Below are 22,395 nucleotides of genomic sequence, written 5' to 3' on the forward strand. Positions count from 1 at the left end.
GTTATGGAAGAAATGTCAGTCACAAACATACTGAGAGTGGATTTTTAAAAAAAAATAAATTTTATGTACACGTCCTTCAGAGAATAAGAAGCCACATCTGAGATTAATGAGGCACAGGCTTGACAAAGAGGGAGGACGCCATCTTTTCTCAATTCTGCATGAAGATGTAAACAATGTCCCACCCTCTAAACAAACAGGGAACAGACCTCGAGGGATTACAGTCGTTTTATCAGCAGCAAACACAACACTTTCCCCTAATAGCATGCCTCAATGGAGTCTCAAAGAAAAGAGTTGGGCTCATAGTTTGTATTTTAGGCCGACTAACTCTGAGAATGTCTTACTGAATGGAAAGGTTGATGATTGCACATAGCGAGCAAAATGGAAAGACAAAGGGAACATTCCTGAGGGCAGCCATTGGACAAGGCAGCATTGTCATTTAGTAAAGGCTTGTTTTGGAAAGCATGATGACACTTGGTCATGTGTGACTTGAGAGAAAATGTGACCAACCTCCAAAACTTAAACAAAACCAGAGACTGTCATCTCTAGTCAACACCTTTATTTAACAGAGGGAAACTTAGTGTCTTTTACATCTGTGTATCGTAAGGGTTAACAAACAAACAGAGAGCATTAGAGGCTATCTGTAAAGGCTTTAACAAGACACATGTTGACCACATTGGGGTGGCCTCAGGTGGTCACAGAGGTCAGACTGTAGTGGGGGATGCAACCAAATTTAACACAGCCAGTGTTTCCTCCGTAATTCTAGAGGCCTGGAAGGCCACCAGGCCAATGAGAACCCCCGCCAGGCCAAAAAAAATGTTTTAATGCCAAAAATAACACCAAATATCCATGCATTCAGAAGTCAATAACGTTTGGGAGCCTCTGTGCAACACTGTTTCGAAACATGAGTTAACCTCTGTGTCGTTGCTTAGGAAACTCTTGATAGCGTAGCTCTGTTTAAGGAATACAGCAGTACGCTATATGTGTGCGTAACTGCGGTGAGTGCGTGGTTGAGTGAGTTAGCGAGCGGCAGAAAAGTGACGGTGAATGCGAGCGGAGCAGAGGAAAAGGTTAGCAGTAAGTTGTCAGTCTGGCAGTAAATTTACAGTACAGGCTACAGTGTGTCAGTTAATAAATGCTGCAGCTTGTCAAGACCAAGAAAAGTCTCATCTGTTGTTTCCCCAACTGCTGGAAAAGTGAAGGGGGTTAGCTTCAAAGTTAGCAACAATGGGTTAGCCTAACCTGCAGACACTACACAGAGAAACAGAGAAATGTGTGGCTGATTGCTCAACATTTTGGGAAATATGCTTATTTACTTTCTGGCAGAGAGTTACATGACAACTATGATGCAGCTCTCATGTCTGTAAAACATAATAATGTTATGATATTATTATATTTTATCTATAATGTATTCAAAATGTATATGAATCTACAGCCAGAAGCTGGTTAGCTTAGCATAGAATAGCACGAAGACAAGAAACAGAGGTAACAAAATTAGCCTACCAGCACCTCTAAAGCTCATTTTATCTCTCCCAGCCAAGAAACAGTAAAATGGCAAAAACAATTTTTGTTGTTACACATCAGGTTTTGTTAAACAAAATAGATGTAGTGACCTTTAGAGGTTGTAGTAGGTGAATTTTGTTACGTTTGAACAGAGCCAAGCTAGCTATGTCCCTCTGTTTCTTGTCTTTGGGTTAAGCCAAAGATGCTCTATGACAAAAAATGACACATTACAGGCTGCGCCAACAGTATGAAATGGTATATACTTCCAGTCTCCTGGACGTGGCCCCCACCCCTCCACCCCCGGTCCCATCTAGACACAACCCAGCTAGCCTCGCATTTTCAGCCTTGTAAACTCAACCTGCCAGCACCCAGACTACAACCAAAGCCTGTGGTGGAGGTTAGTTATTTAAGACAAGGTGCAAATTCACAACATAATCAACCTTGGTGAGTTTAATCTTGGTTCTCGATCTCAATCTTGGTTTAATCTCTGGTTATACGATACAGGAAATGACTCTAAGTGTGCTGTCTCCTTTCTGAATGTCTCAGGCTAAGCTATGCTAAACAGCTGCTAGCAGTAGCTTCATTTTTAACGTACACACAAGAGTGCTATCAATCTTCTCATTTATCTTCTCTGCCAGAAAGTGAATATGCGTTTAAAGTTTCCAAAATATCAAACTATTTCTTTAAACAGCAGCGCTTAATAACTTTTTAAGTAACTTTCTTTGCCTTTTAACTTGTGCGAAAGGACCTAGCCACTCAGCTACCTCTGAACATATTTTATAAATATATATTTGTTTAAGATAATTCAAAGATACTGAAGCACAGTACAAGTAGCACCCTCCTAGTGGATGACTTTTTAATTGAAGTTCCTGTTCACAGTGTTCAGATAACCAAGTAAGCTAGATAACAGAGCTAAGTGGAGATAAACCCAACTGAGCTGTTGTAACCATTACTGATAAAAAAAGAGATCAGAGCAGAAATTACAAGTTTAGTTGCAGACATTATCAGATAGAGACATGCTGTTTTCCACTGATCATCTTGAAACGCTGGACTGCAGAGGTGCAGCAGCATAGGGGATGAGAAAAAAAAAATCTTATTTTACCCCTACAAAGACACATCCTTAGTTAAATAAGTTTTTTTTAAGGCTACATGTTTTTAGTTAGCTACAGCGAAAGACAAAAGACAGCACCTTTCTCTAACATAAGACAGACTACAGTTGTCCTCTCTAAAAAGTCAGTTGTGGTTAGCTTTTGGCTTTTTCAACAAGCTTGTGTATTTAGACAAAAATATACAGAAAAGATTTTCCGAGACTTGATGGCCCTGTATTCAATTGTTGTACATGGAGGGACATGCTGGGGCATGACAGATGTAATATGGCCCCATTGTGTTAGACGAAGGGTATTTTCCTGTCATGATGCTCCACCACTCATCCCCTGTGTAGACAGCAGCCTCAGGTATTTCTCTGCCTCTCCACCCCCACCTTCATTGTGTCTAAACCCCAAAGGAGAGCAGACTGGCGCGTGAAAGCAAAACTTCTTTCCCAGATTCCCATTTCAAATATGCCATTTGTGCCAGTTTAACGGGTGGATGAAAGACGAGACGGAGAAATATGATTATGAACATTAAGGAAACTTAACCTGTCGCCCTGAAGTCACAACCCGTGTTTCATTCGCCCACCACTGAGATTATTTCTCAAGGAAATCGGAGAGGGAGGTGGAGATCACGAGTGTTGCTATAATGCATTGAAGTGCAAAGAATGAGGCTCAGCCATCAAAGCAAATCTCTTATACTTCTTCAAATTCTTTACGTGACTTAGATGTTTTGTTGATGCTGTGTGGTCTCTGCTTAAGATACAGAAACAATCTGGACAGTTTTCAGTGTCTAATTAATAGTCCTAAATGGAATATAAATGGAAACAATGCAACATCTGGTGCTGCAAAGTTCACCCAACAAGTGCAGTATTTTTAGGTATTGAGCAAATTTACTTGAGTCCAATCCAAAAAAAAAAAAAAGTCAAATCCTGTATTTCAAAATCTAAAGCCTGCGATTTTAAGCAAGAGCCCATCTCCTTCAGACGTGTCTGTCTACATAAAAATATCTATTACTGGCTGAGCATTCCCACGAGAGAGAAAAAGTTCCCATGATTTCGGCCCCTGCAGCCATATTTGGCAGACTAATACCCACCAAATCTGACACATTTCCAACACACAGGAGCAGGTGTCTTCAAAACAAGGCAAAGTCTTAGTGAATAGGGTATCCCCTTCTGCGGCTCCACAAGCAGCAGAGAGGCAAATTATATGGTTTAAGAAAACCCTGGCAGCCTAAACACAGAGACCCAAAACACCAACAGCACTAGCACTGAAATGCTAACAAGTAATTATGTGCCTGGGCTACACTATAGAATAGAAAAGTGACATAATACAACCAAATGCTCCAAGGTCATGACCACTGTACAGAAAATATTAGCTTAAGAACTGCAAATTGTTCAAATTATGAAAATAGGTTTGTAAGAGTAAGGATGACCTTGGATAAACCCAGTTAGAGCGAAAGTAAATGCAGAAGCAGTTGAAAACATTTTATATCAATGTCTGAGCCAATGAAAGGAATCTCTGTGAGGCTGATACAACATCTAAATCAGATATGGAAACTTCCACTGGCTGAAAAAGCGAAATTTGTTTGTGTCTCAACAAGATGGCAACTAGTAGCAGCGGAAAGATCGTGCGTCAGATCCAACTGCTAATCACTTAGCTGATAAAATATTGCAGATGTGATCATTCTGCATCTCTGTGGCGTTATTGTTGCCCCTCTGACCTCTCACCCACAACAACGTTTTGTTCTGTTATGTATCCTGTCCCACATATGTTAGCTTTGAGTTTAATTGTCTGGAACGCAGCCATTGTGTGGCAATTTCTGTTCTGATAATTGCCTTAAATACAGGTTAATGTGTGGACCCGAGCTGCTGGGGGAGCAAGCTCATTACCATTTATAACGCTGACTGTTGGCTACATGGAACAGCAAAGAAAGTGTTACACTTTAACAAGACTGGATGTGGGCCATGATAAACGCTTTGACTGTGGCATGTATCTGACTTGTAGACATTATTTAAGTGATAAATCAAAGGGTTTTTTTTTTCTAAATAAGCATCCTTTTAGATTTATTTGCGCCTGTGGATAATCGGGTCAGCTGTCTAATCATGTGTGACACCAACAGCAGCAAACCGAGCGCAAAATTGTAGAAAATAGTCTTGTGTGCAATATACTGTAACGTCTATAGAGCACTGCTTACAGGAATGACATTTCAATGACTTCACAACCATTATTAGCCTGCATGTTGACTCCTCGATACAATGTGAAGGCATGTCACATCAGGAGGCAGCAGAAACTGCAGCTTTTTTTGCTGATCTTCAGTATTGTCAGCAGAGTGTGAAACATTAGAGGATGCTTAGCTCTCCTTTTGTCGCAGTGCCCCGTCTACTTTTCTGCACTTTTTATCCATTAAAAAAAAAAGCCAACGGTGTGGTCTAACACCACTTTGAACACAACATAACTTAATTTAGTTCTGACTCAGGAGATTTATAGTGATACCATGAGGCTTGACATTAATCTGTTGGGTCTTCATGTGTCAAACACGCTCAACCGCCTCTCCCTTTCTGTTGAGTTTCGACGTTAGATATGCAAAATATGAGGGTGTTATTATTATTATGCTGAGGTGATTAGTTTTGGAAAGTTCACACGAATTACATAACATAATATCATGTTGCAAGCAGGTGGGTGACAGACGTGTCCTCAGCAGCAGCAGTGCAGTGTTCCCGTTACACCACTGCATTTATCGACTAGCATTTATGTAACGAAATTGGTTTGAATTGAGGGTAAAAGTAAGATACGTGCAGGCTTTCTGCTGTGTTTTCAGACATAAGAGCTGAATGTTGTTGTTACTGTATTACAGCCTGGGTGGGACAAAGTTATTACATTTTTCTGCTCTTTCCCTGAGCTCAACAACCTTAACAGACATTTCCAAAACATCCAGAGCTCCCATGATGAGTGCACTGCAAAGACTTTTTTTTTTTTTTAACTCTCCAGCAGCACTCAAACTAACCACAGACAGGGGGAGAGATGTCTCAGATACAATAAGATCACTGCACTATTTTGCTTGCTATGGGTGTATGGGTGTATACTGACAAGATCTATTTGCAAACACTAACATTTGGCAGTGTTTCAGCTTTGTTTACCTGTTCTCTCCTTTTGCATTTGAGGGTGGTGGGTGTAGAACTGTCTGGTTGTCCTCCATATCCACGACACATTTTGTATTCAGTTCAATTTCTGCAGAGAGAATAAGTTTGTTGGGGAAAGTAAAGCACTTTGCGTGGGTGTGTAATGGTAAAATCCTTGCTATGACTGCGTTAAAACTTTACTCAAGTCTTAACTTGAGGCTCATGATTCAGGCTGAAAGCAGCAATGGCGATGAAATAAAAAAAAAAAAAAGTTGGTGATAATGTAGCATGAATCCGAGGAGACAGAAATGCGAGTTTAAGGAAAGAGAAATCATCGTTGTCACACTCACCCCTGCGGTTCATGGGCCGAACTCTCACTGCAACTTTTACCTTTGTATCCGACATTTTCGTCCACTTTTTCCCTCCCACCCTGTCTAATGCGCCGAGCTATCAATATACAGTCCCCCCTAGACGAGAAGCCCGGATTTCTGCCGGACAAAAAAAGGCAGCAGACCCTACTTAGACGAACCCAAAAGAGTCCAGACCTCGAGGAGAAGAGATAGGAATGTGTTCATTTTTTTCCTTTATATCCATCCGGGTTCGCTTCTTGTGCAAATCCAGCATTCTGCTCCAGCCCCAGACAGCATCCCCACCGCCATCTTCCACTGGGAGCACGACTGCTATCCTCTGGCAGACTGGAGACGGCTGTGCCAAAGAGGGGGAAAAGGATTTACGCACCACGCCGCTCATTGGTGGCGGAGGGAGAAGCCAGAGGAGAGGAACTGTGAGGCGGTTTGATAAGTTGATTTATTATAAACAGAATTTGGAGACGGTTTAGAGGTAAGATTGGAAAAGGTTAAATGTGTCAATGCAGTCAAATATGAGCTATTTTTCCCTGTCAGACACACATATACACACATACACACTTATTGAGTTGTTTTATCTATAGAATAATCATACACAAAAAACAGTTTGAGATTAATAATGGTAAATAAAATGAATAAATATAACTACACAGATTCTAACAAGTTGTAGAGCAAAAATAGAATATTTTTTCTTCACTTAAAAAAAGTGAAATTTGTCATTTCCATTTTTCTTTTTTAATCTTACATTTATCATGTTATTATATTATTTATATATATGTTAATCAGTTGTACTAAGACTGAATTTGAAAAAAAATCATCAGCCAAAAATAATTTTAAGGGTAATAATAATATTACAAAACAACAATAAACACTTGTATTATATACTCTAGCTGCAGGGCAGGTTTTTAAAAATACTTTGTATAAAATATAAAATACCTCTCAGATTATTCTTTGGACCCCATGGGAGGCCCTGACCCCCAGATTGGAAACCACTGTATAGCATAGTATGTATAGTAAATGATTTTTTTTTTTTTTTTTTTTTTTAAAAACGTTTTTCAGTAAAGCTGGGATGACAATTTAAGAAAATCATTAGTTTGACAACATCATTGCATGACAAAAACTCTTAAAAAGACAAACATGTTTACTTATACTTTGATTTTATTATGTGCACAACAAAGCATTCAGTAACAATTTATTACATTTACATTTATCATCTTCAATGTATGTAATTATTTTGAATTTATAAATAGTTTTATTTCCAGGTAGCTTGTACAATTTAAAATGTTACTTCATCAGTTCATAATAAGGAACACTCATGTAGCCCTGACCTTACATTAGTTATTTCTTGGTTCCACTTTTAGATTTAGAAGTATAAATCTTCACTGTGTGGTCTCCACTGTCCAGAATGACGAGCATATTGTTCAGTGACACAAGCCCACCTGGGCGGATAAGGGGGTCTCCCACAAGAGGAGTTAAGACTGGCTCGTTCTGGAGCTTCCCCAAACTCCAAATCATCCCCTGACTAGAGTCAATCACAAGCAGATCTCCATCTCTGTCAAACGCCACTCCTGACATGTTGAGCCACACTGTGGACTTCAGGGTCAAACTGAAACTGTCTGTCTGATAAAGGATGTGGAAGTCTTTGGTAAACACTCTCAGCCTCGTGTGTTGGTGTTTCCCTGGTGGATCTGTGTCATCGATTAGATGCTCCGTCACCGCTGTGTTCCCGGTCCCCCGGCAGCAGGCCACCGCTTTGGGATGCTGAAGGTCTGAAACGGCTGTTTGGTGCTGCTGAGTGGCACCATGAGTGTAGTCCACTTTTATTAGGGACAGTGTGCCAGCTTGGACATCAGAGACCAGGATGTGCCCGCTGCTGTTTGTGTCCACACCCCAGGGCAGCTGGAAGCAATCCTTGACCGTCAACACATGGTTCCCCCTGGAGGTGAAAACCTTCACAGCTTTGTCCCCTGCATCAGTCACCACCACGTAACCACAAGGAATCACCGCCACATCCACTGGGTAACAGATATCCCCATTGCCTTGTCCCCTTCGCCCAAAACTGTGTAGCTTCTTACCCTGTGGGCTGAACACTGCCACCCTCTTCTCAGCATCATGCACCACCACTATTGTCCCAGAAGACCCCAAAACAGCTATTCCAGTAGGGTTGATAAGAGTCCCCCATCCGCCAAAAGCTGTGGAGAGGTGCAGAGCTGTTGATCCCAAACCTGTGGCCAAACCAAGGCCTCCTTTTGGCCTGTGAGGAGGAGGAGACAATGTGGGACTCCGCAACAATAGCAGCTCCTGCAGGTCACTAAGAACCTGACAGTGGGAGGTGCTGTCAACACTGCACAGCTGTCGACAGAACGGGCACTCCAGCTTCCTCAGGAGAGGGTGGGTCAGAGCCGTGATGCATTCCAGACAGAGTACATGGCCACAGGAAAGGTTCTGTGGTCTGCGATCCCTCTGCTGAGTGTTGAACTTCTCGAAGCAGACTTTACACTCCAGCAAGTTGATCTGGATCTCTCTCACAATCCCCTCAAGACTCAGGCTGCCACGACTTGGGGAGCCAAGGCTTTTGGACATGACTGAAATATCGTATGTTCTCAAAACCTGTTCAGTCACCTAAATGCCGACTACGGGAGGTTCAGGAAACCAAAAAAAAGAAAGAAAGATAGGTCAAGGAATGGTGAAAAGAGAGAGAGCACTGTAACATTTTTGTCAACACAATCCTGTCCTGTGCTGTAGGCCCAGAAGATCACGTGACATTTTGCATGACACTGAGGCTCTCTGCTGCCCTCTTTGGGAAATTAAGTTACACACAAGCTGGAGAGGTTAGAAGTGGTAACTGTTAGATTTTGAACGATGCAGATTTCTGCAGTAGAAGGCAGAAACAGTAGAAGGCAGCAGCAGAAAAAAAGCTTAATTCCTTATTTCATATGCATATAAAGCACTAAAAGAGAAAGATATTCAAAGCCTGGGGGTCTCCAGGAGGTATTACAGGGTGCCCAAATACTCACTGCCGTCACAAGTGGGGTGAAAGGTGTTGATAACTCAATGGTTTTTTTTCTTTCAGCAGTCTCAGAATTCCTACATACACCCCTGCTAATACTCTTAATGTTTAAGACTATATGACATGTATTGCTGTTCTTCTCCGAGGGAACATCAACTGTTCCTTCAGATACATTCTTGTTATAGGTCGGCACAAGGCAGCTATTTCAGTCTGGGAGTTTCACGGTGTGCAGACTGAGTGAAATCTGATCTGAGACGGGCAGTGCTCAAGTCAGCCAATCCGGCGCTTCTTTGCTGCAGAGGGGAACTCTTCAGGGGTCAGGCAAGGTCATTCATGATTTCCTATTTTTAAGTACACGAATAGCCTCCTACTTACATAAAGTAACAGTATAACAGGAGTTTATTTAATGAATAATAAAGACATATTTGTTTATTGCTGAAAGTGGGATGTTTTGGTGTTGCTGCCACTCTAAAGCCCCTTTCACATGTGCAGTCTATCCCTGAAAAGTTCAGGAACATTTCCTGCATAGGCTCATGTGTGAATAGAAGAAGGGATCAGTATTCAGGGAAATCTGTAACACCAATCTCCAACCTCAAGACCTAGTAACATTGAAGTGAAAATGCTGGTACACCTGTGTTGTAAATGAAAGCAGTAGCAGTTCATTTCAATGATAACATCACAAAGAGTTTAAGAGGAAATGTAAAACATTTTAATATGTTTCATTATTTCACAGTGAAAAAGAACAGCACAAGAAATGTTCAGCAGAATTGTTTTGGCAAATGACATTTAAATCCAGAGACAATGTACCATTTATAGTGTCTATCATGGGAGCCTGGTCCATTCCACAGAGGTCAACGTCTGGATTGTCAAGGATTATGAGGGATATATCTGTACTGAGATGATACTGACAGAGCAAATGAAAATAAACCTTTAATAAAGCACTCCAGAGCAGAAGAATTACACACAAAAGCTCAAATTTTGTCTTAATACAAACAGAGAAGTTAGTAATAAAAAAAAGAACATGCATACAGGCACAAGGGTGAATTAAAATGTTACAATGACAGTGAAAGACAAAAATAACAATACTATCGCCCTGGTGTGTGGTGTAATACAACGATCCTTAGACTACATTTTCTTACTAAAACACTTGATTTTGACACAGTCATGCAGATGCAATATATGCAATAACAAGAAGGTAAGACGGTAAAACAAAGCCACCTGCACACAGACAGGTAGAGCCTTACAACACATGCAGGAATCTGAATAATTGCCCTCCATTATCAGTACATTTTAAAAAAAAAAAAAAAAAAAAAAAGATAGCAGCCACAGATGGACAGGGAGAGTAAAATCACTCAAGGTCACAATGATTCACAAAATACTCAAAACATTACAAATGTACAGTATTTCCAAAAAAACATTCTGAAAAGTGCTTTAATGGTGTGCTTCGCTTTGTTCCAGGTCAAACACAAACCTCAGTCAATTACCCTACCAAGCTAAAGCCGCCTTGCATTGATATCCTGCTAACATTCACGAAACAGCGTGAATGTCTATCTTTGATGTAAACAGACAATAGATGACAGATACTTAATTAAAAAAGCATTCTGTGCTATAAACGTAGAGGCTCAAAGTAATGTGATAAATTCTACATAATGGCTTTCTATATTGAAATGTCTTGAACCAACGTAATAGAGTTAAGGCTGGTATAAACCAGTCAAATGCACATTAACCATCAATGATATAGTGTATCATAGGATAAATGTTTGTAAATTATAGTTTATCAGCTACAATGATCATGCAGTCAAATCTAGAGTTGGCAGTTCTTTATTGCCATTTCTTTTCTTACACACACGCACGCAAAATACCACTCTTCCTCTCTCTCGCTTTCACACACACACACAAACCTGCGATCAGTGGTTTAGGAGCTTTTATGACTACACCACACATTTTAGTGTGCATCTCTATAGTCCAAGCCTTCTGTGCCCTGCTAATAACACTGCATGGACCTGTTCATCCACTTCTCCTGTCTCCACTCCCTCTACTGTAGGTGGGGGGCTTTCTAGACTTCACAATTACACCAGGGAACTGTCATTTCTTTAACCCCCTTTTTTTCCAACCTGTGATCCTTCACACCCGGCTCCTCTGAGTGAGTTCAGGAGTCGCTCACCAGCCTCTGGCTCCATTTCCTACTGGCTGTCTAGGCCATTGATGGATTGGGTCTTTCCAGAGCCCTTTCCTCTCCGTCTGGTTGTAGGGCTGTCACCGTCCACCTCTGTCTCTCCTGAAACATGAGGATAAAACACCTCCAAATGAGATCATAAAGAAAATGGACCTGAACTGCACATTTACAATATGAGTAAGACACCATTTCAAACACTAGAGGTCAGCCCTTTACAGTATAACAGCTGAAGGCTAATGAATACTTTTATGAGACATTTTTATGAGGTTGTTGAATTACAGCAAAGTCACTGTACCTTTAAATCCCTCTGACACTTGGTCAGCAGAGTCTGTGTAATTACTGTCCTCACATTCTGAAAGGCTCTGTGAGAGGAGAAGACGTTCAGGCACATGACACACAGACTATTAACTGGAAAGAGAACATATAGCAGCTAGAAGGGAAAACAAAGTTAATATTCACTGAGGGTCACCTGATTCTTCAGCCCTTTTCAGACATGGAGCACATGACATCGCTGGATTCACCTATATTATCTGTTGCAGTAATGGATTTTTCTCCTTCAGACATAAGAGCTGCTATGCTCACATAATGTAGGAGCAGTGGCACTGACTTGAAAAATAATGATATCGTCTCACAGGTTGCAACAGTGATGTGTTTTTAAAAAAATATTTGGTCATTGAAGCCTTGATTAATGACCTACATACGTTTTCTCACCAATCTCATAACTTATTAGAAAGGGAATTTCTGCTGCTTACTTTCTATTGTCCAACAGTGCAGTGACGATAAATTAGGACTCACATGAATTTTTCATTTGCTTATATTGCTGTATGGAAAGTGTTTTACCTGATATTCATTATAGAAATCTTGGAGTTGGCAAGAAAGAAAATTGAAAATATAAAAAATGAGTGCAAGTCTGAGTCTTATTTGCTGTTGTATGAAGGTTTCTTTTTAACAAGTGTTAAGGAAATATAACTAGGTCTGAGCCAATAAGACTGCTGTTGAGACTTTTACATATAGCAGATGCTTTTAAGATGTACCTGAAGACTCACTTTTGTTCTCTGGCTTGTAATTGTGTTTGATCTGTTTTTATTTCTATCTGATTTCTATCTGATTTCTTGGGTTTTAATTTGTGTTTAAAAATGTTTCTATTTTACTCTTGTTCTATTTTTCACAGTTATCTGTTATGCACATATGTCTTTATGCTTGTATGTGTATACATATTCCTGTCTTTGTGAAGCACTTTGGTGCAAAACCTGTGTGCTTTTAAAGTGCTATATAAATAAAATAAACTTGAAACTTATTATCACATTTACCTAAGTGGTCCGAAATGGGCTTCTGTTCTAACACTTGAGCGGGTGTGTAAACCAACACTGCCTGAAGGTTTATACAAACACACCATATACTGACAAATGCCTGCAGCAAACAGAGTTTCCAGGAGATAAAGCCTCCCTAACAAGGTTAAAGGAAGTTAATCTGAGTTCAAAGTGAGTTGCATTTTATTATGAACAATGAGACAGACTTTACCAAGACAAAACATACCTTTTCTCTTGGACCATAATTTTCGGCATACCAAACCATTCCATATAAGCACAGGAATGTGATGAAAGCCTAAAAATAGACCAATGCAACAGAAACAGTTAAATGATTCATGGATAATCCATAATCAATAACTTAAAGCATAGAACATTTTTTAGAGTTAAAATGTGTTTGATGTTAAAATAGAAAGCTAAGTGTGAAAATGTATGTCTATGGTGTTATGGCGGCAATGTTAAGGCATATTTGAATGCATGATTTAGCCTTTTACTAAGTGCAGAGGACCATAGTAATTAATTTTGACACAGAACAGTAATAAAACTTACCAAACACACCAACCAGAGGATCACATAAAGGATCTGTGTTTTTGAGAACAAGTCCTGTCCAAACTTAATACATGCCAAGGCCTCCAGAAAGGCTATTGCTCTGTGAATGGGGAGAAAAAACAAACAAGTGAAACCTCTGACCCACCTGCAATACATTCTAAATTTAAGTAAGAAAAAGAAAAAGAAACTCAAAACAAGTATGCCCATATGTGTCTTTTCCCCTATGCTCATTGACCTGAACATTTACTTAGTGAGATTTATAAGGTTTGTGGATAATAACATTCCTGGTGTAGGTAAACTGCCTGACATGTTGGGCCTGGAGTGAGACAGGGACAAATATCACTATTACACCACATGTTAGGCATTTGTCGTATTTTATCACCATCCTTTATCTGCCCTTGCTGCCCTCGCTGACTGATATGCACACCACAGGTATCCAACAGTCTGTAAATAAATATGTGGTGTAGTGCAATTTACTTTTAGACAAGACTAGGTCAAACCCTAGTATATAGCTGGACTGTGTATGGTTAATGTGTGAAATTGTGGCCAATTTGATACAGTCGTTGTGTCTATAATGTGAATTCCTGGATATTAAATGTTCATCTGCAATTTTCTGTGGTGGTCTCAGTAATATTTGCTGGTAAAGTGTAATGAAGTAGCATATCACATGATATGGTTAAGCTAGGATTGAGTCAAACCCCTCCAAAAAGGTAATAAATGCAAGAACAATACTTTCCACTCATATCTTGGTATATTTGATTTGAAAGAGAACTTATTTTAATTCTAATTATAATTATTCCATCTGTTAACTCTGCCTACTCTTTCATCTGTTTCACTCTGCAGATGTCTCTTGTTTTTCACTCTTTATTGAGTCTTTTATCAGAGTGGTTGTTATTTGGGGTGTTTTAACTGTGCACTCTCCCTCATGCTTCTATGCTCCTTTTTTCTGCCTCTTTCTCGGTCGATGATCATGGAGGCTGTGGTGGAAAATGTAAATCAAAATTTTGACAGCATTTTGGGCACAAATTCGGGGAAATTTCATCACGAATCCATTGATACAGGTTTCAAAGTGGTCAGACTTATAGTTTAGACATCAGAACCATTTGTTTGACACAAAGTCCATGCCTAGAGATTGCCTCCCCATTGGTTTACATTGTAAGGTGTGATGTGGCACTACAACTTTCAGGGCTTATAATATGTAAACCGTTCAAGTTATTACAAAGTTTTTAACAACTTTTGTTCAGCACAGTGTCATAAGTCATGTATTAAAGTTTGGACTTCCTGTTGGATTTAGGTCAGGGGTGTCAGTGTATGATTTGTAGGTCTTGATGAGACGAATAATTGAGTTTGGAGTTTGAGCTCAGGCCCTAAAAAAACTGCTTGTGTTCTGGTATTAGTTCAGTTATAAAATCCGAATGCACTGCGGAGCGTCTCTCCTGCCAGCTGCTGACAGCACTGTCAGCCGGAGAGTAAATCACACCAGACGTTAGAGGAGGAGACAGTAGAGACGCTGGTATGCGTCTAAATGCGTTTAAATAGAAGCGTTTAAATAGAAGTTTAGCCGACTTCACTGTATTTAACACCATAGCTGAGAGCATCAGAGCTCAAAGCAGGAAACACAGTCGCTCTGTGTCATGCTGCTGTCCTCCGCTTCCATCATCTCACGCCAATTCATTTTGAAAGCGCAACGGCCAATGAGGAAACTCCAACACTGGGCCGGCCGACCAATGGTATAACTTCATCACTCACTCATGGACAACCATGGTTATAGGGCTGGTCCATGGCCAATCCAGCCAACAATCCACATATTAATCAGGGCGACAATTTAGGCTTCACTTACCCAAACACCCAGCACTGGGTCCCGACTCTCTTGCACTGCGTGTCTGTTAAGTACGCATAATACTGCCTAAAGCAAAAACAAACATAATGCACATTTCACTTGCAGTTCTGGTCTGTTTGTCAAAATGTCAAAACAAGGACCTGGATGTAAGCATGTAACAATGAACATAGAAAGAAATTAACATCTGGCATTAGAAGTTTCTAGGAATCATTTTCCGGTTGGTAAAATAGTGTTTTTACCTCACTGTTGGAGCTGTGATGATACCAATGAACAGGATCCGACACCAGCTAAGAGCGTGGCTTGCGGGAAAGATGAAAATGTGTTTGAGGAAGAAAGTGTTCAACTCTGTTAGCTGTAAACAAAGAGCGAGACAGACAGAAGACAAAGATTTTCAAGTGTTGTAAGCTATATAACACTTATACTTGAAAGTAAATTAACATACATACTTAAGATTTGATTCTTAATCCTTATATAAACCCATAAGCACCTTGTTTGCTTTTAGTCTGGTCCAGCAGTGTAACACATTCTCAGTTGGATTGAAATCAGGTGACTGACTTGGCCAATCAAGAAAGTTCCACTGTTTGGCCCTCGAAACCTTGATCGTTTTAACTGTACATTTATGAACATTGTCCTGCTGCATCATCCTAAACCTGGGAGACTGTGTTTAAAAATCACTACAATTTCAACACTGTTCACCCACTAAAAGTAGGAACATGCTAAAACACCCTCAAAGCTATTAGTCAGCACTTTAATTTCATCATTGTTTCTATACAAATTCAATGTGCTGGAGTACTGAGCCAAAACAATGAATAATGTGTCACAGTCCTACTACTTATGAACACTGTACTACTCTCAATTGGTGCTTGGTACTGTATTTTCCATGAGGATTAAATATTATTTTAAGGGGGAACAGTAAAGGGTGTTTGTAGATTAAAGCAAAATACAGTCAACTCACAGTCTAATGTGAACAGCCTTCATTTTATCCGTTTAATTCTCACACAATAAGATCATTGAAATAACAGTGGAAATATGTGTGAGGAATAGTACAATAATATGTGAATGGAAAAATGTTTGTGACTTTATGTTAGTGGAATTTACCTTGATGTTGATAAGCCCTAATCTAATTAGGGCCAAACAACTTTTCTGCCAATTTCTCAGCAAAACAATCTTTAATTTCTCATACTACTATGATATTTAGGTACTTTTTTTCTATCATGAGCTGACTTTTGTCTCCCATGATGACTGCAGACTACTTAGAGTGTTCCACTATGCACCAAAATTTGTTTTTAGGGGCCGCCAAGACATGTTAGTGTCGTGGCAGGAAAAGAACAGGTGCAACAAATAGCATTTAATGACAGCTCTGTTCAATTAACATGTGCCGGCAAGCCACGTCAGTGAGACTGTGTGCACAAAAGCTGGGTCCTGGAACTGGCCTACCTACAAGGAAAGCAGCCATTATTAATGTTATTAGTTACATCTGTGTTCAACAACTCAAACTGTTTCCTGTAAGTAAGGTTTGCTGGAAATGAGACTCACTGAATTAGTGCTTTATTACAGGCAGATGCACTGGAAAGGGCAACCAGTTCAGCCCATAGTTAAAACATGTAGGCAATGCTAACATTTGTAAAAGAAATATACAATATGTTGTCTGCTGCAACTTCCCGTTTTAAGTAATAAGAGTTTGAGCCTTTCTCTATATGTAGATAATTTCCAATAGAATAACAATACAATACATTTTTTTTAATTTTAGGGTGTTTATAATGTGTGAATTGCTTGAAGGATGTTCAAAACATTTTCATTGGCAATGTATATTCATTATTTAAAGAGGACATAACATGCACATTGCCAGGTCTATTTTTATATTCTGGGGCTTTGCTGGAATATCTTTGCATGATTTACAGTTCAAACATCTCTTTATTTATCTTATTCTGGCTCTTTATGCAGCCCTTCAGTTCAGCCTCTGTCTGAAACAGGCTGTTTTAGCTCCTGTCTCTTTAAGGCCCTGGGTTTGCCTTACTTTATAAACTTAATAAGGTAAAAATAAATGGGATGATAAGTCAAAACTTCTCAATTTAAACATGTCATTTGTTTTTAGCCGAGCCGATTGTAGCCCCTACTGGCCGGTTAACAGGGGTGAGAAGTCAGCAGTCAGTGGCAGTATAAAACACATTATAAAATAGGTTTTTCAACAATTTTGAGTCACTGCAATCAAGCGAGGTCCTTGTACATACAGTCATAAATGTGCACAAAAAATATTAGGCTAATAGGTCCAGTAGTATGCGAGATTAGCTGCGGACAGATACACACACGCACACAGACACATGATCTCCACCAGGCATAAGTAAGAGATAAATATGTGAGTGGACAATGCCAACAACCCATGGAGCAACTTTAGCAGCAAAGGCTACAGAGCAGACGGCCATTTGTGGGTGTGCGCAAACAATGTAACATCAGTTTGATTAGGAAGTAGAGACAACATTGCCAACGGAGCATTCAGTATAGAGTAGTAGATTCAATAGGAGTATGCTGAAGCCTGGGCTTTTGACTTCAAGGTAGCATTTTTACATATGTTCATTTCAAGTTTTGGAATTTTGACCATGTTTAACATGAGACATCTGACATTATAACAGTATAAAACAATAATCACAAAAAGCATGTTATGTCCCCTTTCACAAAGCTTTAACTCTTATTGAAAATAATGGAAATTAGGACACTGACAAATAGACTCCCTTTACAAAGCAAGTCGCACTTGGATTAACACACTGGCAGCAATAATAACAGTGCATTTTGAGGGACACTTTGTTCAAGTCCCTCTCATCTGCACTGAAAGATAATGAGAGGGAGGCCTGCTGCAGTGTTATTCATTCATTTGGCCTGGAGCCTGCGTGGTTGAACCCGGTGGAAAGCAGCTCAACTGTCACCACACTGAGCAGAGCGGAGCCGTCCCCCGTCTCTTCAACTAATTCTCAAAGACTAGTAATTACTATTAAAGCCTCAAGAGAGTTGGGAACTGCCTGAGTGAGGGCGAGAGGATGGTAATTTTGTTTCATCACCACACAAAAATGAGGGAAATGGCAGATTTCATCGCCATGGCAGCCAAAGGCTAAAACTTTGGCAGCCATATTTGACTCTCCATCACAGAGCAATGGCGCTTACTCAAGTTCTCCATCCATGGTTTTCTCATTACCATTAATTGCTCCCAAGCAATCCAGCCTGTCTTTCACTCTTATGGGATTAGCTGTTAATGTGTAGACAGCAGGACACTAGTTCATTATATGGATCCACATGAGACTAGGTTTTAGATTTCAACAACAGAGGAGGCAATTAGATTAGCCTGGACTAAGCACGCACAACACACCAGATGATCCCCGACTAGTCAGTGCTTAGTCACCATGAGATGGCGAGAGAGGATTTCTCACCGACCCACCTGCCAGATGATCATGAACAGATAGACGCCCGTCACTCGCTGAAGGGAAGACTTGGGGTCAAGCCAGCGTACATATGTCCAACTAGCTGGGGTGAACTGTAACGCAGCTCTTTTGATCTTCCCTGTGGTGGTGTGGATGTCCCTGGATGGGAAGCACAGGAGAAGGATTACAAAGACTTGCAGATAGATTTACAATAAGTATTATGTTAGTGCAGTGGGCAAAGTCAGATGAAAGTAATGCTATCACATTAATCATTCAAGTCCACTCCCCACTGATGAGCATGTAGATCAGATTTCAAAACAATCTATGGCTCTTAAGAGGTTATTGGAAATCCCTTGAGTACACTTTATTAAGTTGATGCAAATATATTAGATATTGCTTACTCAACTGAATGCTGTCTTACTTATTTGGACTGAAACTACATCTTGTGATTTCCTTAAAGATTACAAACAAGTTAGACTCTTATAACATGGATGGAAGGACACGGAAGTTATCGACGGAATGTTAAAAAACACTAACAAAGATGAATATAGCCACAAATAATAAAAAAGTTGAAATAACATAATAAAGTATAAAGTTCTCACTTCTACCAAAGGTCCAAATTCTCATTACTTAAATAAAGAGCTACATAAAAAATATCTCAAAAACTAGTTTTTATGAGTGGTTTTAAATTAAGGCAACTTATATGGGCTGACAATGCATTACTGTCTACATACTAGGTGTAATATAACTAAATCAGGGCTGATCCACAATGTAAACCCTACTTCCATTTTCACACACTAAATAACTTGAAAAAGCTAGGTATGTCTCTGTTGCTACTGTTCACACAGCCTAAAGATCAACACAAAACCGGATAAAATGTGAACACCATCATCTGTAATTTCCAAAGTACAAGGTCATACTTAATACTGGCCCAGTGGTAAGTCCTCATCTCCAAAAAGCGGCAGACAGTCATGCCAAGCCAGATGCCCCCTCCATTACACAGCAGAATGTCCAGGATCACCTGGTCCCACCAGCACTCAGCAAAGTTAGGCAGCAGATGCATGAAGAATAGCTGTGGGAGGAGGATACAAAGAGGCTTTGAGAATTGACCCATACCTGGAAAACTGTGAACTTTTCAGCCTAGTCTAGTTAATGTGTTAATACAGTTAATATGTCAATACAGTTAATATATCATCTTATATTCTGTAGGATGGAAGAAACCCATATCCATTATAAAGAGAAAGAGACAGAGGGATATGCAGGCAGGCAGACAGACGGAAAGTAACAGGTCACTGGATGCTGTTATCTGCTGTCTGGTGTGTACTGCTGTACCTCTGTCAGCTCCCAGGTAATACTGATGGTCCAGCAGAGGCCGTAGCTTCGAATGAGCAGGGCTTTCATACCCCAGCCCCAAAAATGGCTGAATGCAAAAATGTCGAAATGGCTCAGGATTCTCTCCCAGGTGATGACATGGCAGTTCACGGCATAATCCTGCATAGAGCAGCACAGATGCCCTCATTACAATGATTGATAATCCCCTGATAGTGAACACAACTGGTGCATGTAAAGCTGGGCTCAGACTACAGGAGTTTTAAAATCCTCATCAATTTTGAAATCAGGTTGCATCATGCACATAAGGAGAAACTTCACAGATGTTCTTCTCTCTATCTCAAACATGCATACACTACAAGATTTGAAAATAATGGCACATCACACACTACAGGATATTATAAAGTTTATCGTGCCAGAGGGAGCGTTGCACCATCTCAGTGATCTCATGGGAAAGCAGGTGTAAATAAAATGGAGAGTGACATGGTGCAACAACTTGCTTTAGAAATGCTTTGCAGTGAGAAAAAAAACAAAAGCGGAAGTCTAAATGAGGCTGGATGAAAAAATGGTTGAGGAGACACAGTCAGCACAAGTTGCCTGTTCTAAAGGGAGAACTGGAGGTGAGATTTTAACTGTCAGTTTTAATATCTGTCAACAGTAGTATGCTTGTTAACGTTAGCCTCAAGGGCTAGAATGTTTGCTTTGCAACACCGTCTGCTGCTGAGACTTGTCTCTCTCATTGGCTATTGTGGTCCCGCTTGGAAAGTAGTGATGTAATCATCCAGATTTTAATTATCAAACATCTTTGAAATGATGAGGGCAGCCCTGATGAGTCTGCGAGCAGTTCTGGAGGTTTAAGATTGGATCTGTAAACCCCTCACATTACCAGAAAATCTGGGCCAAACATCAGTACCGACCAAGGTCCTAGACCAGATTTCTCCACTGATTGTCGGGCGGGGTGAATCGGGAATACAACGGCCAAAAATTCCTGTATTCTGAGCCCGGCTTACATCAATCTGAATATATATATATTTTTGGTGTAAGCCTACATCACTCACCATTATGTCTGCCTCTCTCTTGGCGTAGCGCAGATTCGAGTCCAACCAATACATTAGCTGCTTTACCTGCTGCCAGTTCAGGAAGATGATGAAGACCAGGAAGAGGAAGTAGAGGACACTCAGACCTTAACAGCAAGAGGACATGACATTAAGAAGGGAAAGATCCAAACATAAACAGTCGGCCCCTCCCCCGCCACCCTTTTCCAATACTCACCAAAAACTATTCGCCATATTGCTGGATGTGGTCTGGTGAATGGACCTAAAATGACATTACAATAGTATGTGAATGATACAGACTACAACAAGTGCCAGAGTGGCACTTCCCCTTTTTCATGCCTACTGGCAAATGTGATTTATTGCTTTTGAGAGGGGTTGACATGCTTCTGGTGAGATCGCCGCTCCTAACAATAGTGTCCAAAAATGACAGATGACGCCATGCTGGATGGGATTATTGACCCCACAATCCAAATTAGCTTCTTCATTCACATAGTTAGATACATTTAGCTTGATATTCTGATATTGTGGTACTTATTGAGGATCGTTCTTGTCCTGAAGGTCTAATGCTGACCATTATTTACTGTGCTAAAACATAACCACCCTCAGACTCACAGTTCTTAAAAGCAGTACAAATACACTTGATTAAACAAAAGAATTGCTTCAGTGTGCATTTTTGCTCACCATTGGGAAATGCCAAAACACTGATGACAAGGAAGAAGGAGATGACCAGGATGAGCCCCACCCAGAGATTGCTGTCAGGATTTCCATCATCTCTGCAGACACAGCGAACAGAAAAAAATTTGCAACCAACAGTTCATATCATCAGTGATGTTGTGGTTTGTCCCAAACATCCACATTTATAACCATTCAGTCCTTTCTACCACCTCCACAGCTGTATTGATGTGAATGAAGCTCACATATGTTCAAGTTTCACACAGCAACTGATAAACATTACATTATATTAGATGTGTAGGGGCTTTTAAAAGGAGATACGCACTTTAATTTGATCGTTATGACCGTTTTCCATGCTAGTTACACTGTTGTAGCTAATGTCAACACAGGACCAAACAGTTGTTCATCACTGGACAACCGTTACATAACACAACACTTCCTTTTATTAGCTTTAGTTAATGTTTAATGACAGTAAAGAGCAGGTAGTCATCACCGAGGAAGTTATCACATTGCCTTCATGCGGGCGTTAAATTACTGTCAGCTATCAAATCCATTGAAGAGTAGCTACAAGCTAGCTAACCTCCCCTGTTGTACCTGACGCTGTCAAGAGCATCACTGCTAGCTAAGCTAACTCCTCCGAGCTAACGTTAGCGATGTCCGACTTACCTTGTGAACGCGAAATACATCAAGCTGAGCACCGTGCATGTCAGCAGCGTTATCGTGTGTGGCCTGTAGAAAAACTCTATGGTGATATCTTCAACCTGCTGCTCGTTTATCATTCGGAAATGCATCCTGTAATTCACATCATCCTTACTCAAGGTATGGGACCCGCTATACACGGACGCCATAGCCGGGACGCAGCCGAGGAGAGCCGCAGCAGCAGCAGCAACAGCAGCAGGAGCAGGAGGAGCAGGAGCAGCAGGAGCAGGCGGCAGGCAGCAGGCGGCAGCCGGGGGAAAGTGCTCCTCCACC

The 22,395-nt window shown here is 40.5% G+C and overlaps 3 protein-coding genes and 1 long non-coding RNA gene across 10 annotated transcripts in view; 1 reads left to right on the forward strand and 3 right to left on the reverse strand.

Moving 5' to 3' along the window:
- Positions 1 to 6,693, reverse strand: part of kif13a (kinesin family member 13A) — a 40,706-nt gene extending 34,013 nt beyond the window's left edge. For 4 of the 7 annotated variants that reach the window (XM_044358431.1, XM_044358430.1, XM_044358429.1 and 1 more), the window contains exons 1-2: positions 6,061 to 6,693; positions 5,729 to 5,819 (exon numbers count right to left, since the gene is read on the reverse strand). In XM_044358431.1, the coding sequence (XP_044214366.1) occupies positions 5,729 to 5,819; positions 6,061 to 6,115 (146 nt within the window). In that variant the 5' untranslated portion in view covers positions 6,116 to 6,693. The remainder of the gene's footprint in view (positions 1 to 5,728; positions 5,820 to 6,060) is intronic. The other 3 variants (XM_044358434.1, XM_044358433.1, XM_044358432.1) reach the window with 1 other exon arrangement.
- LOC122986930 lies at positions 1,841 to 10,428 on the forward strand. The gene is made up of 2 exons (XR_006404415.1): positions 1,841 to 1,944; positions 9,271 to 10,428. It is a non-coding gene; the product is annotated as an uncharacterized LOC122986930 (long non-coding RNA).
- On the reverse strand, positions 7,213 to 9,263 carry LOC122986922 (E3 ubiquitin-protein ligase NHLRC1-like). Its single transcript, XM_044358440.1, has 2 exons — positions 9,093 to 9,263; positions 7,213 to 8,708 (listed from the first exon to the last, which is right to left on the reverse strand). The coding sequence occupies exon 2, from the start codon at positions 8,656 to 8,658 to the stop codon at positions 7,414 to 7,416; it is 1,245 nt and encodes a 414-aa protein (XP_044214375.1). The 5' UTR covers positions 8,659 to 8,708; positions 9,093 to 9,263; the 3' UTR covers positions 7,213 to 7,413.
- Positions 9,772 to 22,283, reverse strand: ptdss1a (phosphatidylserine synthase 1a). Its single transcript, XM_044358438.1, has 13 exons — positions 22,090 to 22,283; positions 21,433 to 21,524; positions 20,969 to 21,013; positions 20,755 to 20,879; positions 19,700 to 19,858; positions 19,288 to 19,439; positions 18,385 to 18,526; positions 15,197 to 15,309; positions 14,958 to 15,023; positions 13,118 to 13,217; positions 12,798 to 12,866; positions 11,557 to 11,623; positions 9,772 to 11,363 (listed from the first exon to the last, which is right to left on the reverse strand). The coding sequence occupies exons 1-13, from the start codon at positions 22,269 to 22,271 to the stop codon at positions 11,269 to 11,271; spliced, it is 1,407 nt and encodes a 468-aa protein (XP_044214373.1). The 5' UTR covers positions 22,272 to 22,283; the 3' UTR covers positions 9,772 to 11,268.
- Positions 22,284 to 22,395: the final 112 nt, after the last annotated feature.

The sequence above is a fragment of the Thunnus albacares genome, chromosome 8 (assembly GCF_914725855.1).
Source record: "Thunnus albacares chromosome 8, fThuAlb1.1, whole genome shotgun sequence".
NCBI lineage: Eukaryota > Metazoa > Chordata > Actinopteri > Scombriformes > Scombridae > Thunnus > Thunnus albacares.